Here is a 15,642-nt window from a genome sequence, read left to right on the forward strand (position 1 = left end):
CTACTTAAAGGTACAAATGATATCCTCCTCATCTCTGGGTCCATAGCACCCAGCAAGGTTCTTGGCCTGTAGTAGATACTCAATGAAGGCTTGAGGCAGAGGGAGGGAGGAGGAGGGGTGATCAGAAGGAGGTGGTCTTGCTTTATTCTCATAGATCACCATGTTACCAAACTCAGGTCCGGATGCTCGCCACTCAAAAGCCAATAATTGTGAGGCAAGTGTTGGTAGAAAGGAAAGTTGCTTTAATCAGAAAAGCCAGCAATCTGGGGAGAAGGTGGACTCATGTTCTGAGACCAACTCCAAAGATTCTGCTCAGTCATGACAATTTTTAAAGGTAAAAAGGGGGAACAATCACAGTTAATCATCTAGTTAGGAGGTCAGATTCTTCATCATTTTTCCACTGTGTGCAGAGCTGCTGACTTCTGATTTTCCTGTGGAAGCTGTCTTGCCCACATGGTCCGCCTGCAAATTTGCTAAGGGGGAAGCTGGACGTAAAGAGTCAGTCATTCTTTAACTGCTTAATTCTTCATTCTCACTCCATTTAATCCAGGAAAGTAATTAACAGATCAGGCAAGGCATTGTGTACCTTCAATAGAGCAAAATCAGGAGTTAGGTTAAATGTTACCTAGTGATCTCATTTTTATAATTAAGGCCTGAGGAAAACAGAAATGGGCAAACAGGAAAGGAGCAAAAGAGCTGCTTACACTTGTCAGACATCATTCCATTTCTATGGGATTAGGGACGAAGTTCTGTCTTCTGTAACTTCTTCATGTTGACATAGGGTGCTGTATTCTTAGAGTGGAGGATATAGAGACAAGGGTCTGTACAATCTCTTTACTGACAATTTTAGTTGCCTGCTTACATATATGGGCAGAACAAGCTATAATATTTTGATGCCCACAAAGATGTAGATTATTATGAGCAATAATGTTAATCCCATTCTCTTAAGGCCAGTTCTTGGAATTGTGCTAGCCATAGATTTAGTACTGCTCAAGATGGAGCAGCTTATGTCACGGCTACAGTCTGGTCATCACGCAGTTAGCTTGTTCCCTCTGGTGGCAGTTATAGTATCTGTACAACGACTCAGGAATGTGCATCAGAAACTGAAGGATTCTGTGACTCTATTGTCCTGATCATTAACTGCTTGAGCCTGCTCTTTTGTGACTCAGGGAGGCCTGAGAGATGTATGTTTTTCTACAAACAAAAGGCAGGGGTCGTGGAGGGGCCTTTGTTCTTGGTGTGACGGGGGGTGGCCTGCAGGGTTCTGCTGGGTTCCAACCACATGAATTCAACAAATGGAAGCCTAGGTACCAGCGAAGTCTGTTGTGGGAGGGGAGATGGATGCAGTGTTGGATACTCATTTTTAGGCCATTAAAAGGAATGGATTAGGATTTTCTAAATAAATCTTGTTAACAGAAGTGCCAAGATTCCCTCAGCCTAATTTTAGTTGCAGAAATGCCTGCAAAGGAAGCGTCCACCATCCAGGGCTTATATAAGCTTCTCAAAATAATTTTCTGTCCTCCCTGACCTGAGAACAACTTACCTGTGAGTTTTTGTCTCGTAAACTTGCTGAACCAGAAGCAAATGCAGGTGTCCTGTGGCTTTCACAGCTGCAGTTAAATATTTAAATTTGGCTTGGAGATTGCATTTCTTTCTCAGGATTAGTAAATTTTTTCATTTCCTGTGCTGAGGAAATCTAGTCAATTACCTAATTGCAGAATAATGAGCAGTGTTTCCATTTTCCAATATGTATTCTTGTCATTTTAATGCGATAAATACCAACAAATTTCCGCAAGCAGGAAGAAACATTATTGTTTATCTCTTATTGAAATGTATTTGAGCTGCTTGAGTTATACACCTAAAGGTTTTATTTTGTTGTTATTTGTTGTTACCACTGCTGTTCGTATATTCTCAGGAGATTTTAAAAGGACAGTCACCTATGCATAAATGCTTGGCCCCTGAATACCTCATATTCAAGAATGCCTGTTCCCAGCCCCCTTAGACTTCCTGCCTGCCCCTCGTCTCTCCCTGCCCCATCCTCCGCTACCTCAGCCCACTGGCTCCCAACCACAGGAGACTATGGGCTGGGCTGGTGTCTTACCCAGAAACTGTGGCATCTGACTTTTGCATGAAATGGAATTTTGTAATCTGGCGTAAAACCTAGCAACCCTTGTGTCATGTTTTTTCAATGAGAAAATATGACACAAATTTTAAACAAATGACTTACAAGCTTATGGAACCCCACCTACTAGTATTTGCTGTCCCTTTGTGAAGGCAGTGTAAAGCCTTCAGGGACAGGCCTAACTGGACTTCAGGGTTTCATGCCGTTTGATTTAATACACACACGTAAACAGAGAGAGAGAGTGGAGAGGGCCCTGAGTTCATTTAGTTATCAAAGAATCAGAGAGCTTTCCCATCCCTAAGAGAAGCCCCAGGAATAAATGGCCCTTTAATTGAATGCTTTTGTTTGTGTGATTCTTTTTAAGAAAGATTCTTTGTTTTGAATACAATTCCTGAATATTTCTTCATGCTGATTCCAAGTTCATCCTAAGCCTTTTATAATACAGAGAGAGAGAAAGAGAGAGAGAGAGAAAGAGAGAGAGAGAGAGAGAGAGAGAGAGAGAGAGAGAGGTGTTCCAGGCATTTTATCTTACCTAATGATTTTGATGAACTATCTTAGTTCAAACCAATTCTAACTGAATAACTCACGATTATGCATTATACCCCAGAAAGTCCCAGTTCTCAGTGGCCTGGAGAATTCTGGATGAAGATACACTTGCATTTTCCCTCTCACTGCCTGACCTCTCTCCAGTGAATCCCATCTCCTAGGAAATCAACACTTTTACTCAGGGCCTCCCACTTACCGGTGCCAGCCCCATTCCATGGTTGGATCTGCACCTAAACTGGAAGCCAGGTGTTCTCAGGGTGCCCAGGGCTGTTCACACATCTGCTAACACAATGGGAGTGAGTCAGTATTCGTGCACACACAACCAGTATGTCAATTAATTAATTTATAGGAGGGTACTTTATAAATGCTTAAAGTACTACAAATCTCAACCCTCACCCAAAGCACGGTCTTCTAAAATCAAATGATATCAGATTATAACCAAAGGAGCTTTGTGAGCTAGATTCTGCAGCAGGTCTGAAGAATGTGGGGGTGGTGTGCAGAGTGGAGGTTATGGGGGTCCCACCTGCAAAAGAGGAGATTCTGCTTCTCTGGGACACAGGGCCCTGTTACTGCAGCCCCACTGGCAGCTGCTGTTTCTGTAAACCCTGATCTCTGGGCCGATACCTGCTCTTTCTTCTGCCAACATGCTCTGTCTAGATGTGCTGATATGGCTGGGTGTGCCACAGCCAAGAATCAGTGCATGGAGACCACTGTCCCTTCTTTGTGTGTGCGAATCTAAGTAAGCCCCTGGCACCAGAGAGGGGCCTGCTGGTCCTCAGCACCCACTGCTCCCAATGCCCACTACCCCCTCCTGCCCACTCCTCCCAGACTACCACTTCCCCCATGCCTCTCCTCCATACTCCCTGCTCCTCCCCACTGTCTCTCCTGGAGCTGCAGCCTCCCTGCAAAGGGTGGAGGTGGGGAAGGAGGGGACAAGCACGAGTTCCTCTCAACCTGGTGTCCCTTTCACCATGCCATGGACCTGTAGACTCCTCCCTGTACCCAGAGTAGAAAAGATGAAAGGGACACAGTAAGCTCAACAAAGGCCCAGGAATGGAGATGCTCGCCATTGCCATCAAACCAGTGCTGCCTGGTTCTAATCCCTATGACCCTTGGAGCCCCCGAAAGCCCTTTATTTAAGAAATGCCACTTCAAGGTCTCTGCCATGTCCCCTTTCTTCCTCTCGAGTCTCCCTCAGCTGCACCATGTTTGGGGGTGACACCCAAAGAAGACGGCAAGGAAGGCTCAAGATGGCCCTATGGGGCCACCCCCTTCTTTGCCTCTTCCTCCCCTTGTGCTGTCCTGGGGCTCACTAGCGCTGGGTGGTGTGGTGGCTGATTCTGTGAGCAGCACTCCGTCTGTCTCATCTTGGTGTCTAGTGCCCCAGCACGAGCTCCAGCAGCACAGAGCCTTTGCCTGGCTGTTATTTGAGAGGCTCCACCCCTCACAGCCCTGTCTCATCTCTCTGCTGCTTTTCATACCAGCAGATATCCATGCAGACAGCACCTGAGTCCACCTCAGTGCTAAGGTCAAAGACCAAAAGCTTACTTCCCCACCTCTACCTTATGTTCCCTGAGGAGTCCAGGATTCCTGCTTTCCACCCCTAGTCCACTGCCATCTAGATCTCTGTGGATTCCTGGAACTTTTACAATCTCAAGGTATCTTCTTTTTCTGAGGACTGACTCAAATCCAACCCTGGCAGACTCTCCAATCCATACAGATTGCATCTTTTCATGGCTGTGTTCCTTGGTCCCCGCCACATCACTCCAAACCTGGAAACCTGCAATTTGTCTGGGATTCCTTGGAGGAAACAGACCTTCACAAGGCATCTGTCTACAGAGTAGCTGTGCTCAGTGTCTGCAAGGATGAGGGGCTTTGGTGGTGCCATATTTCTCATTACTCCCCTTTAAAAATATGTTACTGTATGTGGCTGCATCCTCCACTCTCAGGGGCATCTTTGCAGACCTCGCCCACCAGGCTGGTTTATTTGGCTGCATAAAACCTCACCCTAGAGCTGTGAGGCTGAGACCTGCTCCCAGAGGGAGGTGGCCTCAACTTCAGACCCCACATCCCCGAGTTACTTGTGTTTAATGGGATGGGGGGTGGGGAGGCAAATTGTTTGAGCTCTCTAAATTTTTCTTTCTTCATTGCTTGGGGATGGTAATGAGAACAGCAGTAATCTCTGCCTTGTATTTAAATAAGATGATATAGCATGAGGCCTGGCACTTGCTGCCAGCCCACGTTAGCTGCTGCTGGTAGTGTGTGCGATGCTCCTCACTACCCCTCCCAGGAGTCAGCGCCATGGCAACCCCCAGTTGCACAGTCTCCCATTAGCTGTCCCCCAACTGCACAAGAGAGCAGAGGGGGCTTGTTCCTGTAGAGTCACCTTTCCTTCATCCGCCTCTTTTTTCTCTGCAGGAGAATGAAGTGGGATACCGACTAGTGTACCACTGATTTCATGATGCCCTTGCTTTCCAAGGCATAGCCCATGCAGCAGATTTGGGTTTAAGTACTACTACTTTTTCTCCCTCTGTTACCTAAGCTCTCCCCTACTGCAGTCCACTCAAATCACTCAGCAAACCCCCAAGACCAAAACTGAGAGTTGCTGCTGATACTGTAGAGAGCAGCAGAATCCAAAATTAGACCCTGATCCTGAGCTTGCAGACTGTGAATGACAGCTGGGTTCCCAGGGCCAACTGACACATGGCAATGCCTCCACCCTCATGGCAGCCCATGTGAATGCCAGCTGGAAGGGAGATGGGAGAGCAGTGCTAGACTTCACAACTCAGGCGTAGGATGAGAGCTTAGAAACCAGGAGAGAAAGATGAAACTCTTCTATTTCAATAAGAATGCAATTTGGAGGGTTATATTTAAATTGAAAATCCTTGAGCTGCTCCTGCTAATTTATCTCCATCTTGTTATGCCACCAAAACTTTGCATGTTTCAGTTAAAATGCATCACCTACATTAACTTAATGGTAATGCGGGGGGCATGATTGCGAACTTTACAGGCGATTTGCATCCCAAGGGTCTACATCAAGCCTACTATCTGTGACTTCCTAACCAGCACTCCTTTTCTCTGTCCTCCCACATCACCTATCAACAAGCTCTCCCACTCACTGAGGACTTTGCTCATCATCTGTCTTACCCATTGAACTCACCATTGCAAAACTGATCTTCCTCACCTACAGCTTTGTGCTTAAAACATAGTCTTATTACTATTCAGGTATGGCAAGGCCAACAGGTCAGGAGACAGCTATCATTGAAAAGAGAGTTTGTCACCCACAGACCCCAAGAGAAGGGGGCATGCCATGCCATGGTGGAGGGGATGCCTGGGGAAGCACCAGGGCAGGCCACAGAGAGTGAGCCTTTATTGTAGCTTCCATGGAAAGAATGGGCATGGCCAGGCTGGGTAAGCAGGCTTAGGATTGGCTAGTTTGAATAATTAAAGTAGGCCCTGGGACCTAGTCTATCCTTAGTTGCCTGGTACCTGAACGTGGAATGAAGTACTGGCCTGGAGTGTGAGAACCTAATAAAGAAGGCAGTTCGAGGTATGAGCTCTGGGGTGGTTGGTTTGCATATGAAAAGTACAATCCAGCACTTGGCAGAGTTGTTTGATCTCTCTAGGAACTAGAGGGAGAGAAGGCAGTCCCTCCAGGGCCCAGAGATTAAAGCATGAGAAATCAGAAAATAAATGACATGTTCAATACATACGGTTTTGTCACTTGCTACTTGAAAACCTTCAGTGTTCATTGGCTTTGGAGCTGGTGTTTGAGTGTTTCCACTTTATGGTCACTGCCACAGGGTCCTGCCTTGCCCACAACTCTTTACTTTCCTCCTCTTGCACACCAAGTTCCAGCAAAACTGCACTCCTTGGGGTTTCTTGTCAATTCAGTAAAAACAAAGGTCTTGGTATGACTTTTCATGTCCCTACCTCGTGTCTAGCTGACCAAGGCCTATCTTCAATACCACCTGCTTTGTGAGAATCTTTAATTGGTGGTGGGGTTTCTTTGTGTGTAGGGGGTTTCACACAGTTAATACCAGGCATAGAGCTCTGCCGTTTAGGTGACTAGGAAAAAATTCCCGTTTCTTCTCATCCACTGAAATGCTGCCTCTCCTTCAAGTTGTAGATAAAATGTCAATAGACTCCCCAGGCCATTTGCATATTTTGCTTCTCTCTCTCTCTGATTTTTTATGGGCCCTATAGCTTAAAACTTCTTTTGTTCGTAGTTGTTTAGTACGTATTGGTTTTGTCACTTCCTTGTCTGTGACAGCACCTGGAGAGGAGCACAAGTGTACTTTGTCATTTTGGAGGCTCCTGTGCCCCAGCACTCTTGCAATCAGTAACAGATGGGTGTTATTGGGTTAGCAAGCTCTGAGAACCGCCCTGTGAGGCAGCAAGAAGAGTCTGCCTGTCTGGGATGGATTCTTTAGCTGATTTGTCATCCCGCCTCTCACTGCCTGCAAAGCAAGGGTGTTGCAGACATGCTCTGCCGGTGCGTGAGCCTAGGCGCTCCTGCCTGTAACAACAGTGATTTCTCCTTCCCTGGTTGGAGAGTTTACCGCCTCACCTTTGGATTTTCAGCTTGTATCCTTCCACGACAGGGTTTAGGATGTCCAGTGACTATGACCAGATATTTAGACCTGATCGTTCTAGACTTGAACAGTGATTGCCAAAAAGAATAGAAATTTAAAAATAGAATTTCCATGCTCAGCCTCTGATTTGTCTTTTTTCCCACTTTCTTACTGCACTAACTTCTCTGCAAAACAAAAACATGGGGTCATCTGCCTATTTTGCTTCTTACTTTGTTGGCAAGCCTGTGGGGCTGCACTGCCCCTGGCTCCCTCTTCCCACATCGGTTTTAGTCCCATTTTCTCTAGATGTCATCCTCTAGAGGTGATGACATGTCCCAGTTAGTGTAGAAATGGCTGTGTAGTGTAGAATGGCAACCTAGAAGGAAAGGAAAATGTGATGCATGAGGTGTAGAGACCCTCCCACAGGTCATGGTGTCTCCAACCGGTGTTTCTATTCCAGAGGTTTTCTATTTACAGCTGTGTGGAGGGCAGAAGGAGAGGAGGAGTCTGACTGCAGAGAATTCGTAGCCAGGCCTGGCCTGTCATGGGCGGCTCAGGCCTAGGTTTGCCTGGTGAGAGGAGGAGGACCTAGGCCAGCGCACGGGTTCCCTGCCAGCACCCTGATTTTATGATGACTTTTTTGGGGGCCTTTATTTCTAGGTTATCACTTAAATGCCAATTTGTATAGTTTGCTTCTTACCTAAATAAAACAGAGAACTTATAGACATGATGTACACCTATTAAAACTGGTATTTGTGTTTACAAGAAAGCAACCACTGCTTCCTAACTCTATCTGAAAATAACATCCATTTCTCCTGGATTCCAACCTGAATTGGGCCAGTTGTGGAGGAAACAGGCCTCTGGCTGAGCACAAACTCATTTTTTTCTTTTCTTTTTTATTCCCCAGGATTACACCTTGACCATGTATTTTCAACAATACTGGAGAGATAAAAGGCTCGCCTATTCTGGGATCCCTCTCAACCTCACGCTGGACAATCGAGTGGCTGACCAGCTCTGGGTGCCTGACACATATTTCTTAAATGACAAAAAGTCATTTGTGCATGGAGTGACAGTGAAGAACCGCATGATCCGCCTCCACCCCGACGGGACGGTGCTCTACGGGCTCAGGTCTGTCTGCCCTATGGGCTGGGCTCGTGGTTGCATGGTGCACTGGCCTTGAGTTTTCACTGGAGGTGATTACAGTAAGTGAGGCCATGTCCTCAGATTAAGTTAAGAGACACCCATGAAACACTTGGAGCTCTGCAGAAAAAAAATCTTATAAATCTAAGATTTGGGGCATTACTGTTACTATAAATAGACATCAAACAAGTGAAAAACAGCCTCCTCGGATTGAGTTGATATAATTGGGTTGCCGTATCTAAGAACACAGATTCTCTTGGGGTGGATTTCCCATATCATAGTCACAAAGGCCTGTAATTAATATCATCCTGGTACTTAAGAGGCTTTCAGTGAAGTTTCCCAAAGCCATTTGCAGAGTTGAAAAAATGTCTAATTATGCTGACATACAGTATAGTTTCCATGGAGCTTTATGAGGTGGTGCCACCAATATTTATGGGAATGAGTAAATGTGAGGCTTCCTGGTGAGAATCATCTCTCACCAGGTCTCATAATGAAGGCACACGAATTGGGAAACCAGACTGCTGTCTGGAACCCTAAGGAGGCCCTGGGCTTCCCTGGTTACACTGGAAACCACTAGGCCTTCCCGTGATGCTCCACCACTGCTGGTGGTTAGTGATTTTGACTTTCACTGAACAGCAGCCTTAGCAATCTTTGTCTCTTGTGTTGATTCAGCACTGGTTTTTGTTTTGTTTAGTTTTAGAGTAAGTATGTCTGTGTCTTTCTTGATCTCCTGGACTGAGAGTGCCCAGAGGCCTTCCAGGAGGGGCTCACAATCTGGAGTGGGGCACAGGTGGATATCTTGGAGAAAAGGTTTATCTCAAAATGTTGTGAATCTTTAACTGAGACTCCAACAGTTCTAAAGAGTAATCATAACAATGTAAGCTTAGATACACACCACTGTGACTTTTAGTGCTTCAGGGAGAGTAAAAGGAATTATTTAACATTGCCTTAAGTGGAAAATGTTAAGTGACTTCCTCAAAACAGCAGCATATAGAATGAGAGTTGGAATTTTAGCAAAAATCAGACTTTTTGAACTGTAAGAGAAAAAAAGTGGCACGTGTCAACTAAGCCATGGTGTTACTCCAAAAAACATCTAGATGATGTTTCCTTGGGATGTTTTCAGCATTTTGTATTTTTGCCTGGAAGTGAGAGATGTGGTTGAAAAGTTCTGGAGTCCTGAGAAGTACAAAAATCGGTTGTTCAAAAGATCATCCAGAGACCATGTGAGCATAAAATGAGAAGTCATGTCCTTCATTTACCTACCCACCCCAAAAAAAGTGAATAGAAATGTGTGTATGTTTGTGTGTGTGTGTGCATGTGCATAGTGGGGGTGAAGCAAAAGGAAGCAATTAGCAGTAAAAACTAGGCTAGGCCTTCTTGGCTTTTTAAACAAAACTTGCTATTTGGGTTCTTCCCTTTTTATCTTTGCATTATTTATTTTCTCACCAGAGTTAAAGTATGTTAGTTTGTCTAAGACAAAGAGCTTTCATTCTGTTAGGATAGCATCTGAATCCGCTTGGGCCACTGTAGCAAAAACCCACAGCAGACACTTATTTCTCACACTCTGGAAGCTGGGAGTCCAAGAGCAAGGTGCCGGCAGACTTACTGTCCAGGGAGGGTCTGCGCCCTTATTCATGGCAGGTGCCTTCTCACTGTGTCTTCACATGGTGGAAGCTGTGTGGTGTCTCTTTTACTAGAACACTAATTAATCCCATTCATGGGGTTCCACCCTCATGAGCTAAGCCCTCACCTCCCAATACCACCACATTTGGGTTCAAATATGAATTTGGGGAAGGACTTAAACATTTGGACCATAGCAGACAAAATGATACAATATGAATGAAAGAACTGAAATAAATTTCCAAACTCCACTTGAAAGTGTTGGATTTCATACCATAAAACAGGCAAGAATAAGAGAAACCAAGAGATTAAAACTGTATCTTTATAACTTAGCTACTCTGACTGTAAATCTTAATATAAAGTTAAATAAGGGGCTTCCCTGGTGGCGCAGTGGTTGAGAGTCCGCCTGCCCACGCAGGGGACACGGGTTCATGTCCCGGTCCGGGAGGATCCCACATGCCGCGGAGCGGCTGGGCCCGTGAGCCATGGCCCTGAGCCTGCGCATCCAGAGCCTGTGTTCCGCAATGGGAGAGGCCACAACAGTGAGAGGCCCGCGTACCGCCAAAAAAAAAAAAAAAAGAAGTTAAATAATAATGTAATAATAAGCTATGGGATACTTTTAATAATAAACTTTGTACAATAATCTAAAAAAGAATCTCTCATGAAATTTACATTCATTATACATCTCAACCTCTAAATCAGTAAGTGAATTTCTAAATCAGTAGCTGTTTTTATCCAAATGTAGTCTCAATATACCCCTTAGATCTTTATTTAGAACCTCATTTTTTTTCTTTTTTTTTTGGCTGCATGGGGTCTTAGTTGTGGCATGCAGGATCTTGCATTGTGCACGGGCTTCTGTCTAGTTGTGGTGTGTGGGTTTTCACTCTCTAGTTGTGACATGAGAGCTCCAGGGCATGTGGGCTCTGTAGTTGTGGTGTGCAGCCTCCAGAGCGCATGGGCTCTGTAGTTTGTGGCATGCGGGTTCTTGAGTTGAGGCACTCAGGTCATACTGCGAGCTTAATTGCCCCACAGTGTGTGGGATCTCAGTTCCCTGACCAGGGATCGTACCCATGTCCTCTGCATTGGAAGGCGGATTCTTTACCACTGGACCACCAGGGAAGTCCCAAGAGCCTCATATTTTTTAAACAATTCTTCCATCTGGACCTGGACAAGCTGTCAGAAAGGAAATCTAAAAAACAGACCATATTCCACATGTGCTTATCAGCTACACTGTGCCATCTGAATTCCTTTTGAAATTGGCTATTCTAGAAATTTCTGCCTTCAGATTTAAAAAAAAAACACATATAACTATAGAGATTAATTTGAATTTGAAGTAATTTGAAATTTTGGACAAAAAGCACATTAGTGCTTCAAAATACTGGTAATTTTATTAAATTCATATAAATACATATTCTGTGTCATTCTGTGTGAACTGAAGTACCATTTATATATATTCCACAAGATACACACATGCACACTATATGTATTGTGTTTTTTGATAACAAAGTATGAGTGCCACCCTCCACCCTCCCCTTGGCCCCAAACCCTACCTTCCCTCTGCTCTTGTTTTACTGTTGTACTTGCTGGATCATGTTGGTGATAGGGCAAGACAAGGATGGCCAGTGTTAGTAACCTCAGTGATACATTGTATCCTTTTGGTAAATAGGTACCAGGGCCTGGGCCTGGAGGGGGTCTGGTGTAGGTGAGAGCTTGAGTGTGTTAAACTCCCCAAGGACGTTCATGGAGCACTGGGGTCGTTGTCAGTCTCCTGCTTGTAAGGTATTGCTCATGATGGCTAAACCCAACAGAGATTACTTTCCTACTGGCTGTATCCTTAAGATGCTAGTTGACCTGGCTGTGTCCTTGGGACCTTATGGTCGAATTCTTCTCACCACTAGAGACTAGGATTGGCCTTCACCCCAAGTATCCTGCAGTCGTCCACACTGGTACGTCAGTCACCATTTAGCTCTTCTGGGCTCCTTTGTCCAGGCATGTCCAGCCATCTCAGTACAGGATCAATGGTGGCTTTTGCTTTATCAAGAGTAGATGAGGATCTCTGGCTGGGGATGAGCTCTCCATGATGCAGGTTTGTACATCATCTCAGACTTATTCTGGGAAATCATTAATCCATTAATCTGATGACTCTGCAGAAGTGGTTGATGGCTGCTCACAAAGATGCTGGAGAGGGATCATGTTCACGTAGTGATAAAAGGTAGTTTTAAATCATGAACTCTTTTTTCAATGATTCTTACAGCCCCTGAGTATGAAACTTGGGCTAACACTAGCTTGACGTTACCTGCTTGGGCTCGGCTGAATGAGACAGTGAACCAAGCTTCTTGTACAGGTCCAAGTCACTGTGTGGTGTAAGAAAATCCTCTTGATAGGGCATATACACCATCTTGAAATAAAACTTGGGCTCTTTGAAAATTTCCTTTGGGCAGCCAAATCTTTTCAGGAACTAGGGAGATCTTGGCTGCCTAAGAGGCTCACAAGTCTTGGTCGTGTTCCCATGACAGCTTTTCTGTTTCCTTTGGTGCCAGGCTGAAATTTTGTGCTGTCTGTCCCTATTCTGTCTTCCCATCTTTCTTTTTCAAGTCAGCCAGTCACCTGATATCATTGACTATCTTACCTGCACCACTAAGGATACTTTGTAATGTGATCTTCAGGCCATGAATTTTGTGTCTTCGGACCTTTTTTCTGATGCTAGGAATTGGTAATGGGTTCACAAAATAGTATTTGATTTGCTCCATAAAGAACTTGGATGTCTGAGGTTGAGTCATCTTCATCAAAACAACGTGCCTGAGAAGCTTACTGCAAAATTTGTTGGAAAATATCTTGTAAAATTCCCACTTGCTGTCAAAAATGGCTTGAAATTGTTAAAGTTGCCATTCCCATACTTAAACGGCTGATGCAATATTAAAATGAACCTAGAACTTCATTCAGAAGATTCAAATTAAGTCATCTAATTGGTCTGGCTGCCATCTTTTTCCAAAACTGTATTTTTAAGTTGGTTCTGGCCAAACACCTTTTTCCCCCAGAAAAGATGTAAGCTCACAGAATTAATAAGGCCCACATGATTTGAGTGCAGGTATGTTTAACTCCCAAACTCTTGTTTTGTCACTGCCTCCCAATTACTTTTATGTAAGTAAAAAACATATTGATAAATTGCTTTCCAAAAGGATTATGCCAATGTTTACTCCCACAGCAATATATTACATATTAGCTTCAGGGTTGTGAAACCTGCTTTGGGCTTCATCATTTTTTAGGCTACTGTAAATAACCTATTTACTTCATCCCTTGAGGCTGGAGAAAATCACCTCTCTCACTTTAAATTCAGGCTCACAAAATCCTCTATTCTCCCCAGTCACATTCATTCTTCCCATACTTTTAAGAGCTCTTTCACACCTTCACTTCAGGCATCTCTCTTCACTGTCATTTGATGATATTACCTTAAACTTTAATTGAAAACACTGTAACTTCTTCATTTTGCTATTTGCAAAGAGTCCATTCCACATACCTGCTACTCATACTTTGCCTTTTCTCTCAAAGTGGAAAGTGGGTCCCTGAGCATTTCAAGAGTCAGCTTCCCCTTGGTATCCTCTCTCTACTTGAGGATTTGGCTCCTGAAATTCTAACCCCTCTCTGTTTACCACTGTTCTCCTCTCTCACCATGCTTCTGGTATGCATACCTTCCTTCTGCTCTTCAGAAATAGTCAAGGATTTTTCTGTTTTAGAGCCTTTGCACATGCTCTTTGCTGGATGCAATACTTTGTTTCTAGATATTCATGTTTTTAGCATCACAGTGTAATTATGTAATTGAAGACAGTTCACCTGGTCCTGCTCTGATCACCTATTCCCTTTTTATTATACCTTCTTGTTTTATTTTTGTCATAGCACTTATCCAGATCTGACATGATCTTGTCATTTTATTGCATTTCTTAATTTACTGACTCTGTTCCCATCCATGATGGTGGGGAGGCCACCATCAGAATATAAATTCTCTGAGAAAAGAACCTGTTTCTTGTTTATTATTACCTCCCCCAAATCTAGAGTAGTGCTGGGTAGAAAACAAGGAAAAAGTATTGTATCAGGATTAAGTTTAAATTCCAATTCTTATTTCTATAGTGCTTTATTTTCCATTTGGATTCTTAATCCATCAGAATTTATCTTGGTGTACAATGTAAGGTAGCTGTCCAGTGTTTTTCTTGTCAGATGGTTAGCTGTTTATTCCAATACATAAGTTTATTCTTCCATATGAGCTTTAGAAACATTTGTTTTATCAAATTCCTAAAAATATAATGTAAGATGTTGGTTGGAGTTTTGCTCAAAAATATGACTTAAGAGAAGAACAAATGCTATATGATATTCAGTCTTTCCTACATAACCGTGACACATCTGCATTCATGCATGCCTTCAGTCATGGCTTTTAGTAAAGTTTTGTCATTTTCTTCATAGACAACCACTCATTTCTTGATAAGGTTATTCCTGTCTTTTATAAGTGTGGTACCATTAGGAATGGGATATTTTTACATTATCTTTCTAGCTCTCATTGATACGTGGGGAAGCTATTGATCTATTTGTTTATGGCTGTCTTTGCTTATGAATTTGTCCACTATCATATCCAGCCAGGCTATTCTCTTACTATGTCTAATAATTTAGTTAATACTCTCGAGGATTTTAGTCTTACAATTGTATTGCTTATAATGATGATTTTTTAATCTTCATTTTTATTGGTTTTATTCATATTTCTTTTTTCTGTTTCATTGCAACAGTTTCAACTTACAGGAAATGAAAAACAGTAGGGGTAACAGTGTACAGCATCCCCTAGTTCTTCATTATAGTAAGAGTGCTTCTTGTGCCCCACCATGAAGGATGATTTGCACTCTTAGTTTAATGTAGTTGTGACTCATTCTTTTACTTCCTTTAAATATATACATACATACATACTCTCATTTTCTGGGAACTGTGTCATGAGTTGAGTAACAGATATCACCAATTTATGGAGTTTATATTCAGGAACTAATTATAAATCAGATGACTGACCCTAGATGGCTTTTTTTACATATCAGAAATAGAAATAGATTTTGTTGATTCAACCTCTCTTTATACATTCGTTTTCCTTTTTTAACCTGTAACTATGATGTATTAATTTCCTACTGTAATCTATCCTTGAATTCCTGAGATAAATCCTATTGTATCATGGTGGGCAATACTCTTAAGAAATTATTAAGTTTGTTTTGCTCATAGTTAATTTATAATTGTTCTTTTAAAAATCTGTCGACAACCAGTTTATTGGTAATCAACATACCTTGTGATCTAGTCAATGCAATCTTATTTGTCCCCCACTATCCCCCTAAACACTATTAAGTGAGGTATGAAATTTCTTTGCCTTGGGTAAAAATTTGGGCAGATTGCATGGTTTTCTGCCAGTGTTTTAATAGTAGTCTTTTTCCATTTTTATGTTACACAGGAATTCTCAGTTCAATGTCTAATATTAAATGCAGATACAGAATTAATATTTTCCCTTCCACAGGCCAGCCCTATTTCAGGCTGGAAGCTCATCATGGCAAAGGAAGTGTAGTTGACTTCTCAACTTCTATGCTTCTGCTTCTCCTCTATCCCCTCCCAATCCATCTTGAT

General features: G+C 43.2%; 1 protein-coding gene across 3 annotated transcripts in view; it reads left to right on the top strand.

Moving 5' to 3' along the window:
- The window catches only part of GABRB3 (gamma-aminobutyric acid type A receptor subunit beta3), a 235,509-nt gene that overhangs the window by 145,839 nt on the left and 74,028 nt on the right, over positions 1-15,642 (top strand). For all 3 annotated transcript variants that reach the window (XM_027083249.1, XM_027083247.1, XM_027083250.1), the window contains exon 4: positions 8,150-8,370. In XM_027083249.1, coding sequence (XP_026939050.1) covers positions 8,150-8,370 — 221 coding nt within the window. The remainder of the gene's footprint in view (positions 1-8,149; positions 8,371-15,642) is intronic.

The sequence above is a fragment of the Aethalodelphis obliquidens genome, unplaced genomic scaffold (assembly GCF_003676395.1).
Source record: "Aethalodelphis obliquidens isolate GAN/ISIS:26980383/991018 unplaced genomic scaffold, ASM367639v1 scaffold49, whole genome shotgun sequence".
Lineage (NCBI taxonomy): Eukaryota > Metazoa > Chordata > Mammalia > Artiodactyla > Delphinidae > Aethalodelphis > Aethalodelphis obliquidens.